The 19,522-nt window shown below is 35.7% G+C and overlaps 1 protein-coding gene across 1 annotated transcript in view; it reads right to left on the reverse strand.

The window, feature by feature from the left end:
• The window catches only part of GUCY1A2 (guanylate cyclase 1 soluble subunit alpha 2), a 172,120-nt gene that overhangs the window by 22,220 nt on the left and 130,378 nt on the right, over window positions 1–19,522 (reverse strand). Inside the window, exon 7 of the mRNA XM_082762492.1 lies at window positions 6,586–6,740. Within this exon, the coding sequence (XP_082618618.1) occupies window positions 6,586–6,740 (155 nt within the window). The remainder of the gene's footprint in view (window positions 1–6,585; window positions 6,741–19,522) is intronic.

Genomic DNA, 19,522 nt, shown 5'->3' on the forward strand with positions numbered 1-19,522 from the left:
CATTATTCTTTTTCTCTCTGTGCACATTGGAAGACAGTTTCACCTCTTTTATGATTTTACAATCTATTTATTTACTTATTTATTTTTGTGAAAAAATAAACTGCTCCATTCCCTCCCAAACAAGACACTTCCACAAGCTGAAGCCTCTGCCCAAAGGGAAGAATAAGATGGTAAGAGGAGCAGCCACTTAGCAGGCTGGAATAGCAATTCCTCTGGAAATATGAAAGAGCATGTCCTTTGGAAATACAAACAATTATGTTCCTTGAGAACTTTATTTCCAAAGCAAAAGAAAGAAATTATGATCACGTGTGCTAATTCAACTCTACTTGCTTTGAGAAGCAACAGTGCTGAGGAAGTAGTACTTGACTAAGCTTCATCATGCTCAAACACTTTTCACCCAGAGGATACACTGACCATATGGTGCCTGAAAACCTATAAAATATTGAGTAGTGCTTGCTGGATAAGGCTGACAGATTGCCATGTAGCAGCAAACAGAAAATGAGACTGAGAAAAAAAATGACTATGTCTGGTTCAAATTATTTTCACGTTGTACTTAACTATTTTTGTATTTATGGAAGTTCATGTATCGGTGTTTTTCCTTCATGTAGACCAACTTTAATAAGATTATGAGAGGACTCATCCTGTTTTTTTAATGCAATATGTTGTATATCACATGCAGCTCTGCGTGGTAAGTGCCTATCACTGACCTTTAATACCTTAATTGCTTACCCAGCTAAGCAGAATTAAAACTGTATCTGCTCTCTGTTCAGAACATTAGAGAATTAGGCTCAGTGAATAGGATTGTAGCATCACAAGTGAAAGGCCACAGCCTTTGCCTTGACCTAATAGTGCTGGCCTCAGGATTTGCCTGTATTTGCCTAGTCTTGAACTTATTTTAGTTCTACCAGATTTCTATCAGTCATATTGCAAAAATAACTTGTTAGCTGTGTGGAATTATGTGGTGTAGCGTCTACTGTTACCTACCTGACAGTGATCTAACAAGTCCTTCTGTGTAGTGTGAACTACCTATAATCCTCAAATGAAAATGGAGTGCAATGGAGCACAGGCACAGGCAGAGAACAGAGGCCCAGGACCTTAATCACAAATCAGTGACTATGGGAGTGCAGCCTCATGGAGGCAGATGACACAGGTTGTAGGAACAAAAGGAAATATTAAAAAACAGGAATAAACTGATGTGTTTGGAAGTGACTTTTAATGCTTTAATTAGACTAACTGATTTTTTTTGTGTGTCCACATACAAGCTGTGTTCCCTTTTTGTCCACACAACTAAATTGTCTGTCCAATAATATGTCTCATGGAAGCACACGCAGTGAACTGAATGATGTAAAAAGAAACAGCTTTTTAAAGGATTGTCAGAAATAAAATTTAAAATAATCTGAAAAGGCTCTTGGAGGACAAATCCATGTGTTTGCCCATGTGATATAGAAAAATACAGACATACATACAGCTAGTAGGAAAAATAACTTGAAATTAAAAGTCTAAATAAATGTATACAGATTTAATTAAAAATAAAAATATTAATAATAATAATAATAATAAACAGATAAAGTGAGTTATATGTACTTCTTAAATACCTAAAAGTACAAATGCTTCCATACAATGACATAAATAATCAAATTATGTACAATTTTAAAGGCTGAGGGACAATTCAGGCAGGTGAACCAGCAGAGACTTCACCTAGCTCCATGCAAAAGCACCCCTGGTTTCTCTCTGTCTTAATCAAATAAGGAGGAGGGGTACAGGCTGCTCATCTTTGCTTAAACTGAGATATATTAACCATATGTATTGCTTAGCATGTGATAACAGAAAGTATCTGTACCCCATAACTGATGCCTAAAGTACCTTCTTCATAAGATAAATACGTACTAGAGAAGGCCAGAGGTTGAAAGAAGAGGCAAAAAAAATATTTTTAAAATACAGTTACTTGACAATTAACAACAACTATATTTATATGCTTTTGATAACTGCTTAGAGATCCCACGGCATTATATTTTAATACCATTAGGGAAACAGGATGAATGTAGGTATATTATGTTAATATCTGATAGACATTATTCAAGGCTGAAACAAATAAAAATTATTTCATCTTTCTTCTTTGCTGAAGAAGAGACTCAAAAATCTGACTGTGTTTCCTTCCTGAGTATGGAAAACTAATTTTATTCAATTCAGGATAATATAGATGAATTAAATAAATCTACAGCTGGATTTTCAAGTGTGCTAAAGGAACAGGGAATGTGTAATTCTTCTTCTATTCCTTTCTGGCCACATGTTTAACAGGGACCAGTCTGGGATCCATTCCTCCCTCTGCAGTTTCTGTGTGTTTCTCAGGAAGTTTTACCAGTGCTTTTCAGCACTTTAATCTTACAATACCCTGTGATTCAAAGCCACCAGGGCTCTGTAGTCCTTCTGTCAATAGACCCATCTGAGTCAGGAGAAAAAGGTATTTTGAACAGAAGTGAGCTTCTATCCCCAGTAGATTCAAAGGACACTTTTGTAAAAGGCACTGTTTTACACCGCACAGCTCTTCCCTGGCAGGTGTAACTGGGAGCAAGGCTGCCCCAGGTTCAGGGCTGCTGCTAAGCAACACCACATGTTATATTTATATTTTAGACTCTGCTTCTTACACAGGCATATTATGGGCTCATGGGGAAGTGTCTGAAACCAATAATAGGCATTCTGAAGTGTTATTATCACTTTGAACACTGATGACATTTTGTAATGCATAATTTGTACTGTAAAATGAAAGCTGATAAGTATTAGACATGTTTCCAATATCTACATACTTTGTAAGCACAAAATATGTTATCAGAATTTTCATCATGAAGCATGGTAGACACAAACACATTATGATAAATGCCAGGAGTTTCAATTAATCGAAATTCTATTATTTTCATACTGATTGCAGAATTATCTACTTAGTAAAACATTGCTTCTTGGATCATAAAAATACTAACTGGGTACACAGCAGTATGTCATGATCAAATAGAAATGGCAGATAAGGTCAGCCATAAAGACATTTCAGTTTGCAATGAATCACTTCATTTGTACACAGCAAATTATATATTCATGCAAATTCTATGTAAGAAAAGTTGTATACAGGTGCATCAGATTATTACTTCTTTACTTGGATAGTACTGTTATATTATGTTTAAGCCCCCTGGATCACCTTCAGGAGCCATGAATAATACTGTTTTATTGAATATTTCACAATTGCAGTCTCTTCTGGCCACTGTCAGCCATGCCGTTTCCTGATTTCTCCCTTACCAGTTCTCATGCTTTCAATCATGCCAGAAGGTATGGTTTGGAACAGCCTTTCTAAGTAGCCCCATGCACATTCATTTTATTTTCTCAAATGCTTTCTGTAAAAAGCATGTTGAATAAACTAGTTCAGTTGTTACTTTCAGCCATTCATCTTGAATGATAACTGTCCACGTAGTACAATAATGTAGATAACACATACCAAAAATTCTATGTTTTGTTGTGTTTTGTTTTGTGGTCTCTTTTAATAATATTATTGCATCATGAGTAACTTTTCTACTACCTTTCCTTTTCTGAAAGCATCAGTCAAAATCTGTAGCTTTGTAGAAAATAAGCCGTTTGGCCATGGTGAAAAAAGGACCCTTCATCGATGACCCAGTGTATTCAAGACATTCCCACATATACCAGAATGTCACCTCATACATGGCTCCTCTCTGATTGCTCTATAAATTGTTTGCCTGTAAATGGCCTTCACACTCAAGGAGTCTACCAATAACACAAGCCTGAACTGTGAAATCAGTATATGTTTTCTAGGGATGAACCAGAAAATTAAAACTGCAAACCATTCAAATGCAAACTTGATATGAAGAACTAAAGTATGGTCTTTTCTTTTTGCCTTTTACTTTTTCCACTATGACTGTTGCAAAAAAGAATATTTCTACTCAATGAAAGTCACTATTATTCACCCAGCTTCAAAAACTGTCAGAAGTATACCCAATATATGAAATTACTCTAGATTCACAGGTTGATGCTGCAGCAACAAGCAGGACATTTTTTCTTTTTCAGTAGAATGTGTAGGTCAGTCAAAAAATATTAATTTCTTCATTTAGGTCTAGAACTTCAATTGGCATTTAAGATGAATGTACAAATGGACACATTAGAGACTTATAAAATAATTCACGCTGGAGAGCACCTAAGGAGCTCTCTAGTCCAAACTCTTGCTCAAAAAAATGTACAACACTGAATTTAGACCAGGCTGCTCAGGCCTTCATCCAGTCAGGTCTTGAAAATCTACAAGCATGGGGACTGCACAACCTCTTGGGCAGCCTTTGCCACTGCCTGACTGTCCTTACGGGGGAAAAGTGTTTCCTTACATGTAGGCCGAGTCTCTTCTGTGTCAGTCTCTTTCTGCTGTCCTTGTCCTCCCACCTAGCCTCACTTTGGAAAGCCGGGCTCATTCTACTTGACAACCTCCCCATGCATACTGGAGAATGCTTTAGGTCAATAAAATTAATATATATTTCCTATATATTTATAGAAAATATTTTTATTTAAATGAACATGCCTGATAGTAGCTTGCGTCTGCATTTCTCTTGCATGTTAACAGAAAACTATACGAACCTGCTTCTGTGCACATTGCAAAAGTCTGTTCAGTTTTTCTGCATCTTGTTCAATTAATTCCACTTTGCACTATTCTGCAAATTTGATTTCAAGTGAAAGGGCTCTTTAGATGAATGTAATTTTATACGCTAGTTTTAATTACTTTTTAACTTTCATTTCTGACTGCTTTGTATTTTAGCATATCAGAAGTTTTGATTCTTGGATGAAGAAATTCCATTTGAAACTTTAATTTACATAGTTATGGGAAAAAGTAAATACGGAGATTCACAGTTCTGTATTAAAAAAAAAAAAAAAAAATCAATATTGTATGAATGATTGCTTACAGATTTATTGTGGAGGAACAGAGTCCAAAAACCTGAGCAAAACTGTACTTCAGAAAATTACTTGAGATACAGAATGTAGAAAAAAAAGAGTAAGATCTAGATCTCCTGCCAAAAAAAAAGCGAATACATCAGTCACAATCCAAACAGAAGAAACTCTTATTATCAAGCTGTCAAATTTGAACAATAAGGAACACCTTTTTTTATTTTAGATGTTCCTCATGACCTGATTTAATCAAGCGCTCTCTCTATTTGCATAATTACTTCAAAGAGGTGGTGATAATGCTTTGCCATTTTCAATCTTTTTTCTTATATTAAGAAAAAACTTCTATTAAGTGTCTCTTTACAGTGTTAAATAAGAAATTTTGTTTCCAAGAAAGCACAAAAAGTCTTTGAAAGCTTGGCTGCACTCAAAAAATTAACTCTTTCCTGAACTAATGGAACCATGCTTCTCTTCATCAACAGCATAAAATGACGACACAGTGGGAGACAAAATCATAGAATCATAGAAACAGAGAACATCCCAAGCTGGACCCACAAGGATCACTGAGCCCAATTCCTGGCTCTACCCAGGACCACCCAAAAAGTCAGACCATTTGTCTGAAAGCATTGTCCAAACGCTTCTTGAACTCCTGCAGACTCGGTGCCATGACCACTGCCCTGGGGAACCTGTCCCAGTGCCCGACCACTCCCTCAGTGCAGAACCTTTCCCTAACCCCCAGCCTGACCCTCCCCTGTCCCAGCTCCAAGCCGTTCCCTCGGGTCCTGTCGCTGTCCCCAGAGAGCAGAGCTCAGCGCCTGCCCCTCCGCTCCCCTCGTGAGGGAGCTGCAGGCCGCCATGAGGCCTCCCCTCAGCCTGCTCTGCTCTGGGCTGAGCAAACCAAGGGACCTCAGCCACTCCTCATACGTCTTCCCCTCTAGACCCTTCACCATCCTTGTAGTCCTCCTTTGGACACTCTCTAATAGTTTTATGTCCTTCTTTTATTGTCACAGCCAAAACTGCACACAATACTTGAGGTGAGGCCAGAGCAGCACAGAGCAGAGCAGGACTATCCCGTCCCTTGACCTGCTAGCCTTGACCTGATGCACCCAGGGTATGGTTGGCCATTTTGGCTGCCAGAGCACACTGCTGGCTCGTTCAACTTGCTGTTAACCAGAACTTCCAGACCCCTTTCTGTGGGGCTGCTCTGCAGCTTCTTGACCCCAGTCTTTACATGCAGACTGCGTTGCTCCTTCCCAAGTGCAGAATCCTGCACTTCCTCTTGTTAAACATCATGGGGTTAGTGGTTGCCCAGCCCTCTAATTTGTCAAGATCTCTCTGCAAAACCTCTGTACCCTTAAGGGAGTCAACAGTTCCTCCTAATTTAATGTCATCTGCCCACTTCCAATACACATTTTTTATAGGCAGCCATGGCAGCCTGTCCCGTTGTGTTCCCTTGCCTCCACTGCCTGACTTCCTTGAGCATTCTGATGCAAGCCTGCAAAGCCTGAGAACCCCATGCAGTCCCTCTTTCCAGTTATCCTGACACCCTGCTGACTTTCTGCTGTAGCTCATGTGCTGAGTGAAGGCAGTGCCTGCTATAAGATCATGCTGAAAACAAACTGAAATAATAATAAACAGTATGAAAAGGCTAGCAACACTTACTGGTACGTGGTTGGACTGACATTGATGCGGCGTGGGTGACTTCCTGACTCGAACTTGCTTGCAAGGGTGACATTGTTTCCAAAGAGACAATAACGTGGCATTCTTACACCAACAACGCCGGCCAGCACTGATCCTGAGTGAATGCCTATCCTCATCTGGAAAAACATGAGATCCATGTCAGTTGTCTCTCTTGTGCTGCCCGTGTTAATGTCATTAGCACTTATGTACAAGCCAGCCACAGCTCCCCTTCAAAAAAATAAAAAATAAACCTAAGAAGGAAGGGTGGGGAAAAAAAAAAAAAAAAAAAAAAAAAAAAAAAAAAAAAACAAGCTCTGCCATTCCTTTAGCTTAAATCTGATGCAATTATAATAAGGAAGAAGAAAAACATGGTATCTTTTCACTAAAACCATTTTTGTCTGCTGCTTCTGTGCATGTTTGCTGGAGACTGCCACAGTCAAAAACAGGAATTGCAAACAGAACAGCACAGGATGACCAGGTGGTATTGCAATATCAGTTACCTAATTACACACAGACAATACAGAGTATTAATTTTTCCGTTACTTTTAACACAGGCTTTAAACAAAGACCCACATTTTCTTAAACTGTCATGAAGAGCAGTAAAGTAGAGTGAATAATATATGGTACTTTTTTCTTCTTATTATTTATTTTGCTCCTCAAAGTCTATGGCTGCTTTTCTTTCTTTGCCAGTCTGAGAGATATTGCAATGACGAAGATGCTGAAGATTAAGGCATCAGTGCTTCTAAAAATAATTTTACTCCCCCCACACACACACACACACACACATCCACACACACATAAGAAGGAATAAATCCACAGAAAATGTTTAAAAAAAAAAAAAAAGTCTATTTCCCTGAAACTGTCTGAGGTGTGGAGATTACGTTGATCTGGAAAGCTTGGGGTCACCCTCCCAGTTTCCTTCAGAGTGAACAAACAAACAGAGGATTTATTCATAAATTTTAGCAACCTATTATGTTTGCCAATAAAATCATTTTTTTATAAATAGGAAACTCTTTTTTTCTTGTTAACTTTATTACGTTTAAAAAAAAAAAAAAGAAGAAGATATTTATATTTATAGCCTGTGAGGATACTTTTACTCACAGCAACTGTACTGAGATAACATGCAGAAAAATAAATACCTACTCAAGCAGACATATTAATACAACCCTCAGGTCCTTTGACTTACTCAATTAACAGTCTATCTATCTCTGTTTTTCTTAATAATAGTGAATGTTTGCTCAAATACAAATTTAAAAACAAAATTACTATCTAATTTGATACGTCCCAGAATATACTGTTAAAAAATCACTGTTAGCATTATATCCTTGATGTTCTTAAAGTTCTATGAACATGTAGGTCCCACATTATTTAACAGACTATAGTTTTTCCTGTGTGTCCAAGACTGTTACCATGCAGCTAAATAACCTTTTCATTGCATTCCTGTCTTACAAATAACTGACAGTGGGTATGGCTTTTTATCTACCATACACTAAAGCCATGGCTAACCTATTAAGACGTTGTTCTGCATTGTATGATACAACTTTCAGCATTCCCACAGTCACCTCATAATAATGCTGTTAATTAATGACTAGGATTTAAAAAATAAATAAATAAATAAAAAGTGAATAAATAGCACTTGAATTTCATTGAGCTTTCAAACCTTTACTATAGTTTGGAAGGCAGCTACTGAAATCCTTCAACTACTCTATGTTATTGGGCTGGGAAGTGCCAACAGACTTGCTTTGGCTGAGAACAATATCTGTGCAAACCCATCTACATTATTTTGGTCATAGTTTTGTTTGTGTTTGGTTTTGTTTTTCTTTTTTTTTTTTTTTTTTTTTTGTGGTTGGAAAGTTGAGATGAGAGTATACTTTAGACCAGAAGGAAACCTTGTTAGCAGAAAATATACTAATAAAATAAAATTAACTTTTGCAATATATGCAGTGAAAGATAAAGTTGTTTGTGGTTAGTTTTCCACTTTCACTCTTCAAGTGTTTCCTTTTATATGTCTACATGTATTTTTTATCATTCAGTGATTAAGTAACAACAGACTTTAACTGAGATTTCAAAATTCTCAGTTGCAAAAGTGTCCTGAAGAACTAAAACCCCATTCACACTGTAAGTGATTTGAAAATCTTTACTTCCTTTCTTATGATTGTTTCACTGAAAAAGACACTGGGGAAATGACTTTTCTACACGTGCCAAGGAAATGAGTTGCAGACCTTAGTGTAAGGCTTGGTGAATTTAATGTGATATACAACTCCTAATATCAAATATTTTCCTTTGCAATGTTAGGTTGTTAGGTGAATGAATTTAAAGCCATGCATGCCAGCTGCCACTGGAAAAAAAAAAAAAAAAAATGAAAAAGAAAGGGACAGGAGAAGACAGGAAAGGGCTTTGTATTTAATAAAGTGTGTACCTAAAGAGATTATGCATAAATAAATAATAATGATGATGATGATGATAATGATGATAATAATAATAACAACAACAACTTAGCTTGTCTGTTTGGCTGAATAAATAACATTTTGTATTCAAACTCTTATAGGCCTGTACAGGAATTTGTCTGCCTAATTTTTGGTGACCATTTAAAATGTTGTTAGCTGTAAGGAATGGGGTACTTAGTCTCAGTGAAGAAAATTACCATCCTGTAGTATCTTTGTTGTTGTTGTTTGGTTTTTTTTTAATAAAAACATGTTCCTACAGTAAAAAATATAGATGTTTTCACAAACACAGGTTAAACTACACAGAGCTATCAAACAGTGTCAAATCTAAAATTTTCATCAGGTGCAAGGAAGTTAATGTATATTTTCTCATTACACCATACCAATAAATGTCTGATACAAGACAAAAGGATGTCTTGAAATAAAGCTCATTTTATGCTTCATTATTTGGATTTCTACAAGAAAAAGCCTGCAACACTGATGCTATTTCCATGAGGCATCCCTTAGTGTATCAAGACTAGCACTTCTATTGGTCATATTTTATTTTTAGTGAACAAAGTTTTTTGTAGCAATGCCTTTTCAGGATTTCATTTAATCTGCAAATAAGCTATTCTGGCTTTTTCCTCACTGAGCTGACAACTGTTGTGTTAACAATTTTAGGATTTTTTTTCTATAAAGGAAGAAAATGTGTGATCAAATTATTAGCAACAAGGCACCTATTGAGGCACATAGGCCTCTCATATTAACTTTGCAGCAAAATAACATCTGCAAAATAACTTGAATTAGAACAATAATCATGGTTATATATGTACAGTTATAGTTCCCAGGCTACATCATATATCCAGCCCTTATCAGTACTTTTCCATAACAGTTACCATTAAGGTTATTAACAACATATGAAATGGAAATTAGGTGGCAACATTAGGATGCATTATTTGTTCATCATAGCTATATTTATTAATTTATGTACATTACATTTGTGTGATATACATTATACGTTTATTACCTATATTATACTTCAATTGAATTATTTTAATAAAATATATGCTCTTCATCTGTGCTGACTGCTCCTTTATATGTCCTTGATTATTTGGCTAATGATAAGCTGGCAGCATATAACTGAGGCTGAATGTTTAAAGACATTCCACATAGAAATTGAAAGAAAGCTCTTTGGGAACTATCACAAAGAGATGACAGCCATGAAGGAAAAAACAAAAACAAAAACAAAAACAGACCCCAAACCCCATAGTTAAGGAGCATTGAAGAGATGGACAAAGGCAAAAGCCATTTCTACAGAATACTTGAAAGCACAATGAAAAATGAAACATGAACAGGTGTGAAAAAGAGCAAGAGAATCGTGAGAGGCCTTTTAGATAAAAAGAATCAACTTGAACTGGCTGCAATGTAAAGATTTAGAGTGGAGAATGACAAGGAGAAGAAAGATTAATTAATTTAATCTTTGCAGCAGCTGTGGTAATAGTGAAGTGGGAATAAGCTGATGATGAGTGTCAGAGGTGTAAAAGAAAAGCAGCCCATGCTGATTGATGCAGGACAAGAGTAAAATCATAGCTATGTGAAAAGGAAAACAAACTTCCAGAATTTTTAAAGAAAATGTAGCAACATGTGGATATTGCCTACAAGATACAGCAGAGGGACCAGAAAAGGATAATATCTGAGTGACAAGAAGTATAGTGGTTTTGTATGATATTATAAAGGTTCATACGGAAAGACAAGGAACACTAATGCTACGGTCATTCTCTGGCAGTTTGATGGGCAAACATGCCAGAAGTGGTATTAATGAGACCTGATAGACCAGACTGGATTGAGAGAAAAACCAAGAACAAACAGGAACAGGGATGACCAATGTCTTTTGGTTGTTGTTGTTGTTGCTTATTTTCTGAACTGAGAAAGTACACACTTCTGTTACTGTGTTTTTCTGACATACTAAATCTAAGAAGTTGTGTTACACCTTTACAATTCATTGTCAAAACATGATTTTTCTTTCTTGAAGATAAAAGTGCTGATTTTTATTTTATTTTTTAACTGCTATGCAGTTTCCATCACTTCCAAAAGTCCCAGTGCCTTCTCAGGTACCATAGCAAAACCTGTTCTATTCCATCATAATACAGCATCTTGCAGCTGAGAACAAAATAAATGCAACCTTGAAGACTCACAACCCGTATGTGGTCATTTTATGGTAAAGAGGCACAAGTACTTACAAAGAGTAAAGAAATGCAGTGGCATTCCTGAACTGAATTTTACCATTGCTAATTAATACCTGAATAGCTTTCTCTGGTAATCAGTTTGTTCACAATAAGCAAATCCAATCATTTGATTTATGTTCAAAGCTCTTGAGTTTTTTTCTCTTCAAATTGTTGAAAAATACATTCTCCTTTCCATCTCCTCATTTCCCCACATAAATAACGAGGGAAAAAAAATGTTGATATTTAAAAGCAAGTTCAAGAAATACTTTTCTCCTCCACAACATTTTATAAAACCTCCTCAAATCTAAGATTTTGACTAACATGTCTGCACACTGACAAGTAAGAGAACACATTAAAATCTTTTCCCTTCAGTCAAAACTGAGACATTTCATTACAAGACTTAAAAAATCTTCCTTTATTATTTAGAGGACAAAACAATGTCTCAAACTGTAAGGATTTCTGAAAGGAAAATTAACTATTTTTTAAATTATTTGTTAAGCTTCTTAAGTATGTGATGCTGTGCAAAAGTATCTGCAGATCCTGGTTAAAGGCTTACTAATCTATTTCAAAAAGACCTACACTTAATTCAGAAGAAGAGAAAGGAGACATCAGAGAACACCAGATAACTTCCCTGGTAGGTGACAGCATGAAGAATTGCTTGAGGACACGAAAGGGAAGAACAAATATTGAGCTGAAAATAAAGGCTCTTTTTGGACTGTATTGAAAGGCAAAGCAGGAAAAAGACAAGTCTGTGGGTATCTTCCTTTTTGCCTACTGGTAAAGAATAGTTGATGTTGTAACATGCAATCAGACTTTCTCATTCAAACTTTTTCATTCATGGTACATGTAATCTGTCTCCTGATAAGCACAGGGCAAAAATATATGATGATTTAAAAATAAAATAATAAATAATAATTAAAAAAAAAAAAAAAAAAAAAGACTCTCTCTGTAACCAGTAATCTTTATTTTCTGAGCCAAAAGATTTTTTTTTTCTTTTCAAAAGAAGGGTGTTTGTTTTTCACAGTTCATCCTCAAATGCAAACCATGATAATATTTCCTGGGAGTGGTAGGTTTTACAATAAATAGTACATGTACACATACTTCCCACCACACACACAGAGAAAAGGACCTTAATGCACAGTTCTCACACTCTGAAAATAGACTCCTGGGCTAGAAAGAAAAGTCTCAGGTTCCCTGTCAAGTTAACTGCATCCAGGAGGACTTAAAATCCATTTTCAAAGAACCGCTTGCCTTACACAGATCCTGACAAAGAGCAGGCAGGCTGAGAAGTAGGTGACAAGGTTTCAGAAGCAGCTATGGGTAGGAGCAATCCCCCACTCAGACAGCCCAGAGGACTTCAGGCCCTAACAATGTGACCAATCAGCATCTGCTCAAGACTTTGTGCTGAGCTGGAAGCAGAGCTCAGGGCCTGCTTGAAAATATTTCCATAAGAGGCATGACCTGCATGAAAATATTTCCAGGCATATGTATGTCCCAGGCCAGCAAACTTTTAAAGACAATCGTAAATGTTCTGCTGGATCACAATTTTCAACATCAATTTCAACATATTTATGCTACCATTTCTCAGACAAATAAAGCACTCCACACTTTCTGCCCTAACATACTGAGTGATACTCAGTGTTTAAGCAGGAATTTTCTACCTTTTGTCCTTGTAGTCCCCTTCAGAAAGGAGAAGGTCACCTCTCACAGTGTCTTAGGCATTAGTCCGTGACCCACTGCCAGATCCTTTCAAATAGAAAATGGCAAATTCTGTAAGTCCTTATCTTCTCTAATATTTGTAGTAGCTTCTAACAACACTTCTAACTCTGAACCTCAACAAATGCCTTACACAGGGATATTTATTTGTAAAATGTCTTAATGCAAAATAGACTCTACAAAGCTCAGAGCTCTAAAATCAGGGCCATGCACTGGTGAGTCGATGTGTCTTTCTGCTCCTTCAAAGAACTGCAAGTTGACAAGGGCTGACAGCTATGCCGTGACATATGCTTTAGTGTGTGGGTTATCCGTATTCTTAGATAGAATTATAAATATCACAGTGTCTTTCTGGAAAGGGACATATGACAGCACAGCTCACTACAGAATTGTTGCCAAGGAACAGACCTGCTCAGAGGAAAATTTAGATCCTTTTTAATTTCACAAGGTGTTCTATTGAACGAAACTACAGGATATATTTCCCCTGTGTTTGAATAGCACTGGGAGAAGTGAACACAGCTTTTTCTAATGAGAATTTCCTAGATTTCTTATTCATAGACTTATAATTATTCAGCCTGTCTGAAGTAAAAGACACAGAAAATTATTCATGGGAAATGAAAATACAATAATTAATAAATATTGAATTCCTTGGGATCAATATACCTATTTTAAATAGTTATGGGTAAACCAAGTGTGATTTGTGTGAAGGACACAATTTCTTTATAACGAGCATGCTGCACACTACATATGTACATCCCTGGGCTATGATCTTTACTTACAGCCATCTCTACTGAATGTGAAACAAGGAGCTGTGAAACATGACTTTGTAAGGATGCCTCAGATCTGAAGGACGAAATTCCTTTTCTCATTCCCTTATCTTCTTCTGCTACAATCTACATGAGCCTTGCTTTGAGTAGTGGTTGGATTAGGTGACCTCTAGAGGTTCCCAACAACTTTTTTTTTTTGGTAATTATATATTTCACGCCCTATAATGAAAATCTATATCATTATGAGTGCTCAGCAGCAGCATGGTGTATAATTACATGAAGCAAAATTCAAAACCAAAGGCTGAGACTAGTTCAGGGGGCTCTTTAATTCTAGCACCAAAATTATATTGGGCAAAGTGTTCTGGAGCCAAATCCTGTTCTGAGGTACTACCTGAATTCACTATGGGATTTCTCAGGTTCTCTGTTAGAAGAGAAGTTGGGTCATTTTTAAGAAGACATCTGACCTGAAGTGATTTACTACAAGGGGGTCATGGTGGCACAGGAAAGATAAAGCCTATAGATGAGAATTTCTAGCATTCTGAACAGAGGAGTAAGACCTATATCCATCCCCTAAGATAACAAAGAAGAGAGATTAGTGTTAATGTGCTTCATAAGCTACTTCTCCTTCACCAATAAAATGTTGTTTTTCATTGTTGACACAGGATTTAATCAAAACCATTTTTTATTGTTTTGTTTTTAATAGTATTTCTCACAGCATGAATTTAATTGCTATGTGAATCTGTGCATTCAGGCACTTAAAAAGAGCTAATCATTCAAGCAAACCCACATATCAGTGGAGGATTTTTTCCCGGCCTCCTCTCCACTGACATCCAAAAAAGGAAAAAAATCATCAGAAAATTCTGTTTGATCCCTAGTGTAGGAGGACATCTTTGTCCCACAGTGCCATCATATGACATACACTGAATGGATTGGGTGATATTTTAATGAAGATAAATGACACATGCTCAAAATATTTAAGGGAACAAAAAAAAAAAAAAAAATCTATACTAAAAGAAAATTTGGGCATAAGGGCTTGAACTTTAAGAAACAGTCTTCCATGCTTTTGCTAATTTTGTCACTTAAGGTAGATTTCATCCAATTTCAACAACCTTGAATTTATGAAGCTCATTTAAATTAGATTTCTAGACTCTTTCTAAACCAACAAGGTAAATATCTCTAGGATGCAGATCTTTACATTCCAAAACTGGCACCTAGGAAAGTCTGGATCAATCATACCTGGAGGTGCACTCAATAGGGAGTTTAGCCTTAACACCTGACACATAGCTAAAGATAAGTGAGGTGAATCCAGCTCTCGGACTGATGAAGTTGACACATTTTCATCTTGCTTGCTTAAAATGAGCTATACCTCTTCGCATAAATGATCAAAGAAACAGATTTTGATGGATAGGACAATGTCAGAAGATCACTTCATATATAGAACAGCAGAATTTTCTTCAGATGTTTAATCATAATGGTCTTTGAATCTAGCCTGCAATCTTTCTTTTTTGTTATTTTTTTTCAGTGGAAAAGACCTACTCTGTGTTTTGATTGTAGCATGTGCTTTTCTGCATGGATGACATTCATGTCGATCTGCTTTGAACCTATCAGCAAGGAGCTTGGAACGTATCAGCAAGGATCTGCTGCATAATAGTTTTTAAATCTACAGAAACCATTGACGTGTAAGAACCTTGTGGTTTTATTATGACAGGAAACCTTATCAGCCTATTGTACCATAATGATGAGTCTGCATTAAGTTTCATCCCAAAGATAAATTAAAAGAAAGATAAATTAGCTTTTGAAGTACAGGAAGTTTCCATATGACAACTGGGGCCTACAGTTACTTTATACCGGGCAAGTTCCAATGTTAGAACATCTCACAATATTAGATTACCCTTATACACATCACCCATCTCTAAATCAATAACGATTGTGTTCCATTGTTTATCGTTTCTTTTCTAAGAACTTCAATGTCTATAAACTTAACACAAGACAATATAAGAGCTAGATGACAATGAGGATTTTAGTAGAATTTACTCTCCTCTTAAGTCTGGAGCAACTCTCCACAGCTGGCAGCTAACAATTAGCCTAGAAGGCAATTGCTATTGCATACAAAGAGAAAAGAGACTCTGTGATTCTGTGTTTGTATTCTACAAGCAAGAGTCCAAACCTTCACCTTGTATGTAATTGGGAAGGAGTTTATTAGCAGTCCTTATTGACCTTTGTGCTTCACCTCCACAGAGCTTCAGCTTTATGTATGGGGAGTTCCCAGACATATTCCTCCTCAGTGAAATCAAAACACATATTCTTATACGATGATTTTTTTTGGAAGTCTTTCACACAGGCAAAGCCACTGAGTTGAGACAAAGTACTTCAACAGAGCAAAGGGAAGGAGTATGAAGCCAAATGGTGCTCTTTTATACTGAACAGAAGACTTTTGATTCATGTATAGCCAGTACTTCAGCAAGTCAATCAAACTTTCTTGACACTACAAAACAAATATAATAACAATCAAAATTCACATAGTATCATGTACAGCTCTGTTCCCTTCATTGAAAATCTGGGTTAGAAAAGAAATTTGTAATTAAAATGGTTAGTGAAATCAATGAAAAATCACTGTGCAACTAATATAAAATGTAACAGGTTCTACTCCTATATTTAAGTTGCAAATCTACAAGCAATGTGTGATGATGATTGTATCTCAGATGTGACATGAATGGCAATAAACTAGCAGATTACTGTTTATTTCAACTGCTTCAGATAAAATACTCAACTTCACTGCAAATTTAGATGAATATTTAGTATAATTTTGAATGTTTCGGTCTTTTCATGGCTAGAAAAGATTTCAATCTTATTTTCAACCTATTTTTTCAAAGCAATTAGCAAAGACCTGATGATGTAAAGAATATGGCAAAATCTAAACATATGGAAAAAAATTGCTCTGAGATGAAGATGAATCACTTATGGTAAGGAAAGACTTCAACGTGCAGTCTAACCACTTTTCTTCCTTTCATTCAGTGCCCTTCCCCTTTCTGTCTCACACTCATCCCTCCTTGGAGAAATTAAACATTTTCTCCCTTGGAGAGATTTTCTCCCTTGGAGAAAAGAACAAAGCATGGGAACATATAATTCTGGGTTTAGCATGTGTGTCCTATGAAAGAACGAAAGAAAGAAAAAAAGCAATTTTAATACATATATAATAAATAATAAATTTGTTTAGATGTTATGAATTTTGTAAGTACAAAAACTCAAGTGTTAATATGCTTAGTCAAGATGACCTCTGACCATCTGCACAAGCTTTTATCAACAAATTAATTTTTCTATAATCCACAAACATTCACACACACTCAAATAAAACCATATTTATATGTGTGCAAAAGACCAAAACAGAAAGACAAAGAGAGTTTAAGCCTCAATTATTCTTGCATGTTCTTTTGAAAAATGCTAGACAAATTAAACACTGATTTAGTTTTGAATGCAGAAGCAGATGATAGTGTGACATGTCTATAACCTCATTGTTGTCACTGCTGCCCAGCCAACCTTTAATGCTGCTAATTGGGTGAGTTTGGCAGCAGAAGGACACAGATGCCTAGTCCTGGATTTTGCTTTACCAGCATTATCATAACTTGATTCTTTCCTGCTGTTGCACATTTCTGATAGTGCTTTATTTGGAACTTTTCCAGTCAACTTTTTCCACCAAAGCCATCTCTCTTAGGTCAACCTTTGTTAACTCCTTTTGTCTTTTTGTCTTATTTTTCACTCCTTTCCTCCCAGATGCAAGTAAGATATGTTCTCTCAGAAAGAGTCCGTCTATTCTCTGGTGCACTGAATTTGTCATAGCGCACATACACATCATGTACATAATTAGTATAATTGAAAAATAGGAGTAAAATATACAAGTTCTTTTCCCACAAGGAAAAAGAGCAACCAACTCAACAATCCATCTCCCTTAAATTGCTAAAAAGCAACAACAAAACATATTTGTTTTTAAAAATTAATTTAGCCTTTATCAGATGATATATAATCAAATCAATCTGAGAAAAGAAGCAGAAACAAAGTGACCATTCGATCACCTGAAATAAAGTGTTTCCCCCACATAGTACTTTTAAAATTAATAAACAAAAGAAATGACACCGGAAAGCTAAATATAGTTATGATTTTCTAGAGAGAAAAAACAAGAAAATTAGACTTGATGTTATTGCTTCTTTTAGCCTTAAGAAATTAAGGGAAAACAGTCGGAGAGAAAAAAATCATTAGACTTTTCAGAGACTGTAGCTGTGGTTTTATGAAGATTAAATCATGCCAATTTAGTCATTTTTATTTGTATTTAACTTGAGTTGAAATTATGTGGATAAATGAAATAAAGTACATGAAATATGTCTGAAGTTTATCTTGCTTGTACTTTTACCGAGTAAATAAAAATAAATCATGCAGATTTTTTATTTAATGTGTTCATTAATGACCTGCAATAAATAACATACATTTTAAGTTTACTGATCACACAAACTAAATACATCTAGGAATATAACCCAAACTAAAAATGCACAATTCAAGAGAGAAAATTGAAAAAACCTCTGAAAGGTCTCTTGACCTTTCAAAATGAACTTTAGTTAACATGCAATCTAGTCACATTAAAAAAAGTAAATGCAGCTATAAGCATCATATTACACACTGAATAGTTCCTTCCTTCAGAATTCCAGTTCAACTACACCAAGTGAAAACCTAGGTACTGTCAACAGGAGTGGTTTCAGAAAAGATCAACAATCTGTTCGAATCCTTGAAAGGATCTGTTTAAGGAGGAAAACTAAAACAAAACAAAACAAAACCCACTAGATATTCACAGCCTGACTAACTATTATTCAGTAGGGATATCAAGATAATTATCTACAAATAACTGCAAGGTGTTAATGTCAAAGACGGAGATATGGCAAATGAGGACATAACTAGAATAATAAAATGGAAATGAAGACACAGATAAATATCCAGAGAAGCTTTCTCAGATCTACATAGACTGTATGAATGTCAGCAGACTCCTGAGGCAAGTATGTTAATTTATATTATACAGGTCTTTTTTTTTTTTTAGGACACTAGTAAAATACAGTAAAACATACAAACAAGCAACAACAACAAAAACATCATAACAATGTTGACAGTAAGATGGACAGAATGGATTAATAGATATCTTTCCTAACTATGATGTCCAGCATCATACTTCATTTAAGAACAACTAATTAAAAAGTGGTGATACTTTTGAGTGTTTCAAATGATTGCCGAAAAGTTTGTGTTTCTGTCATCCTTAATAGCAGGTGAGCTAGGTGATTTTTTTAATATCTTGAAACCGCTTAAAAAGACAGCAGAATTTTGAATATCAGTTTGAAATTAAGTGCAACTCTGTTCACATTCTCCTTTGAATTTCATATAAACTTAGTCTAAACACTTGGGCTGAACTAGGGTTTAGCATTTTGAAAATACCTTCCAAAAGAACTTTGAGAATCTGCTTTGTTTCTTTGAACAAATCTAAGTAAAATGAAATCAGTGCTCTGAACTTAGTACAAAGAACACTCAAAAATAATTGAAAACAGTCACTGAGATACAGAGTTGTGTCCAATATTGGAACATCTATTTCTATGGTAATAGGAAGGTGTGAAAATATTAAGAGGAACACATTTATTTTTATTTTTCTGAGAAAATAAATTTATGACTTTTAGCAGATGTCAGGTTGGGAAATATTAATAATAATTAAACATTTTGGAAAACAGATGGATCCCAAACTCAGAAACTTCAGCAGAACTAG

This window comes from Aythya marila, assembly GCF_965140915.1.
Source record: "Aythya marila genome assembly, chromosome: 1".
In the NCBI taxonomy this organism is placed as follows: Eukaryota; Metazoa; Chordata; class Aves; order Anseriformes; family Anatidae; genus Aythya; species Aythya marila.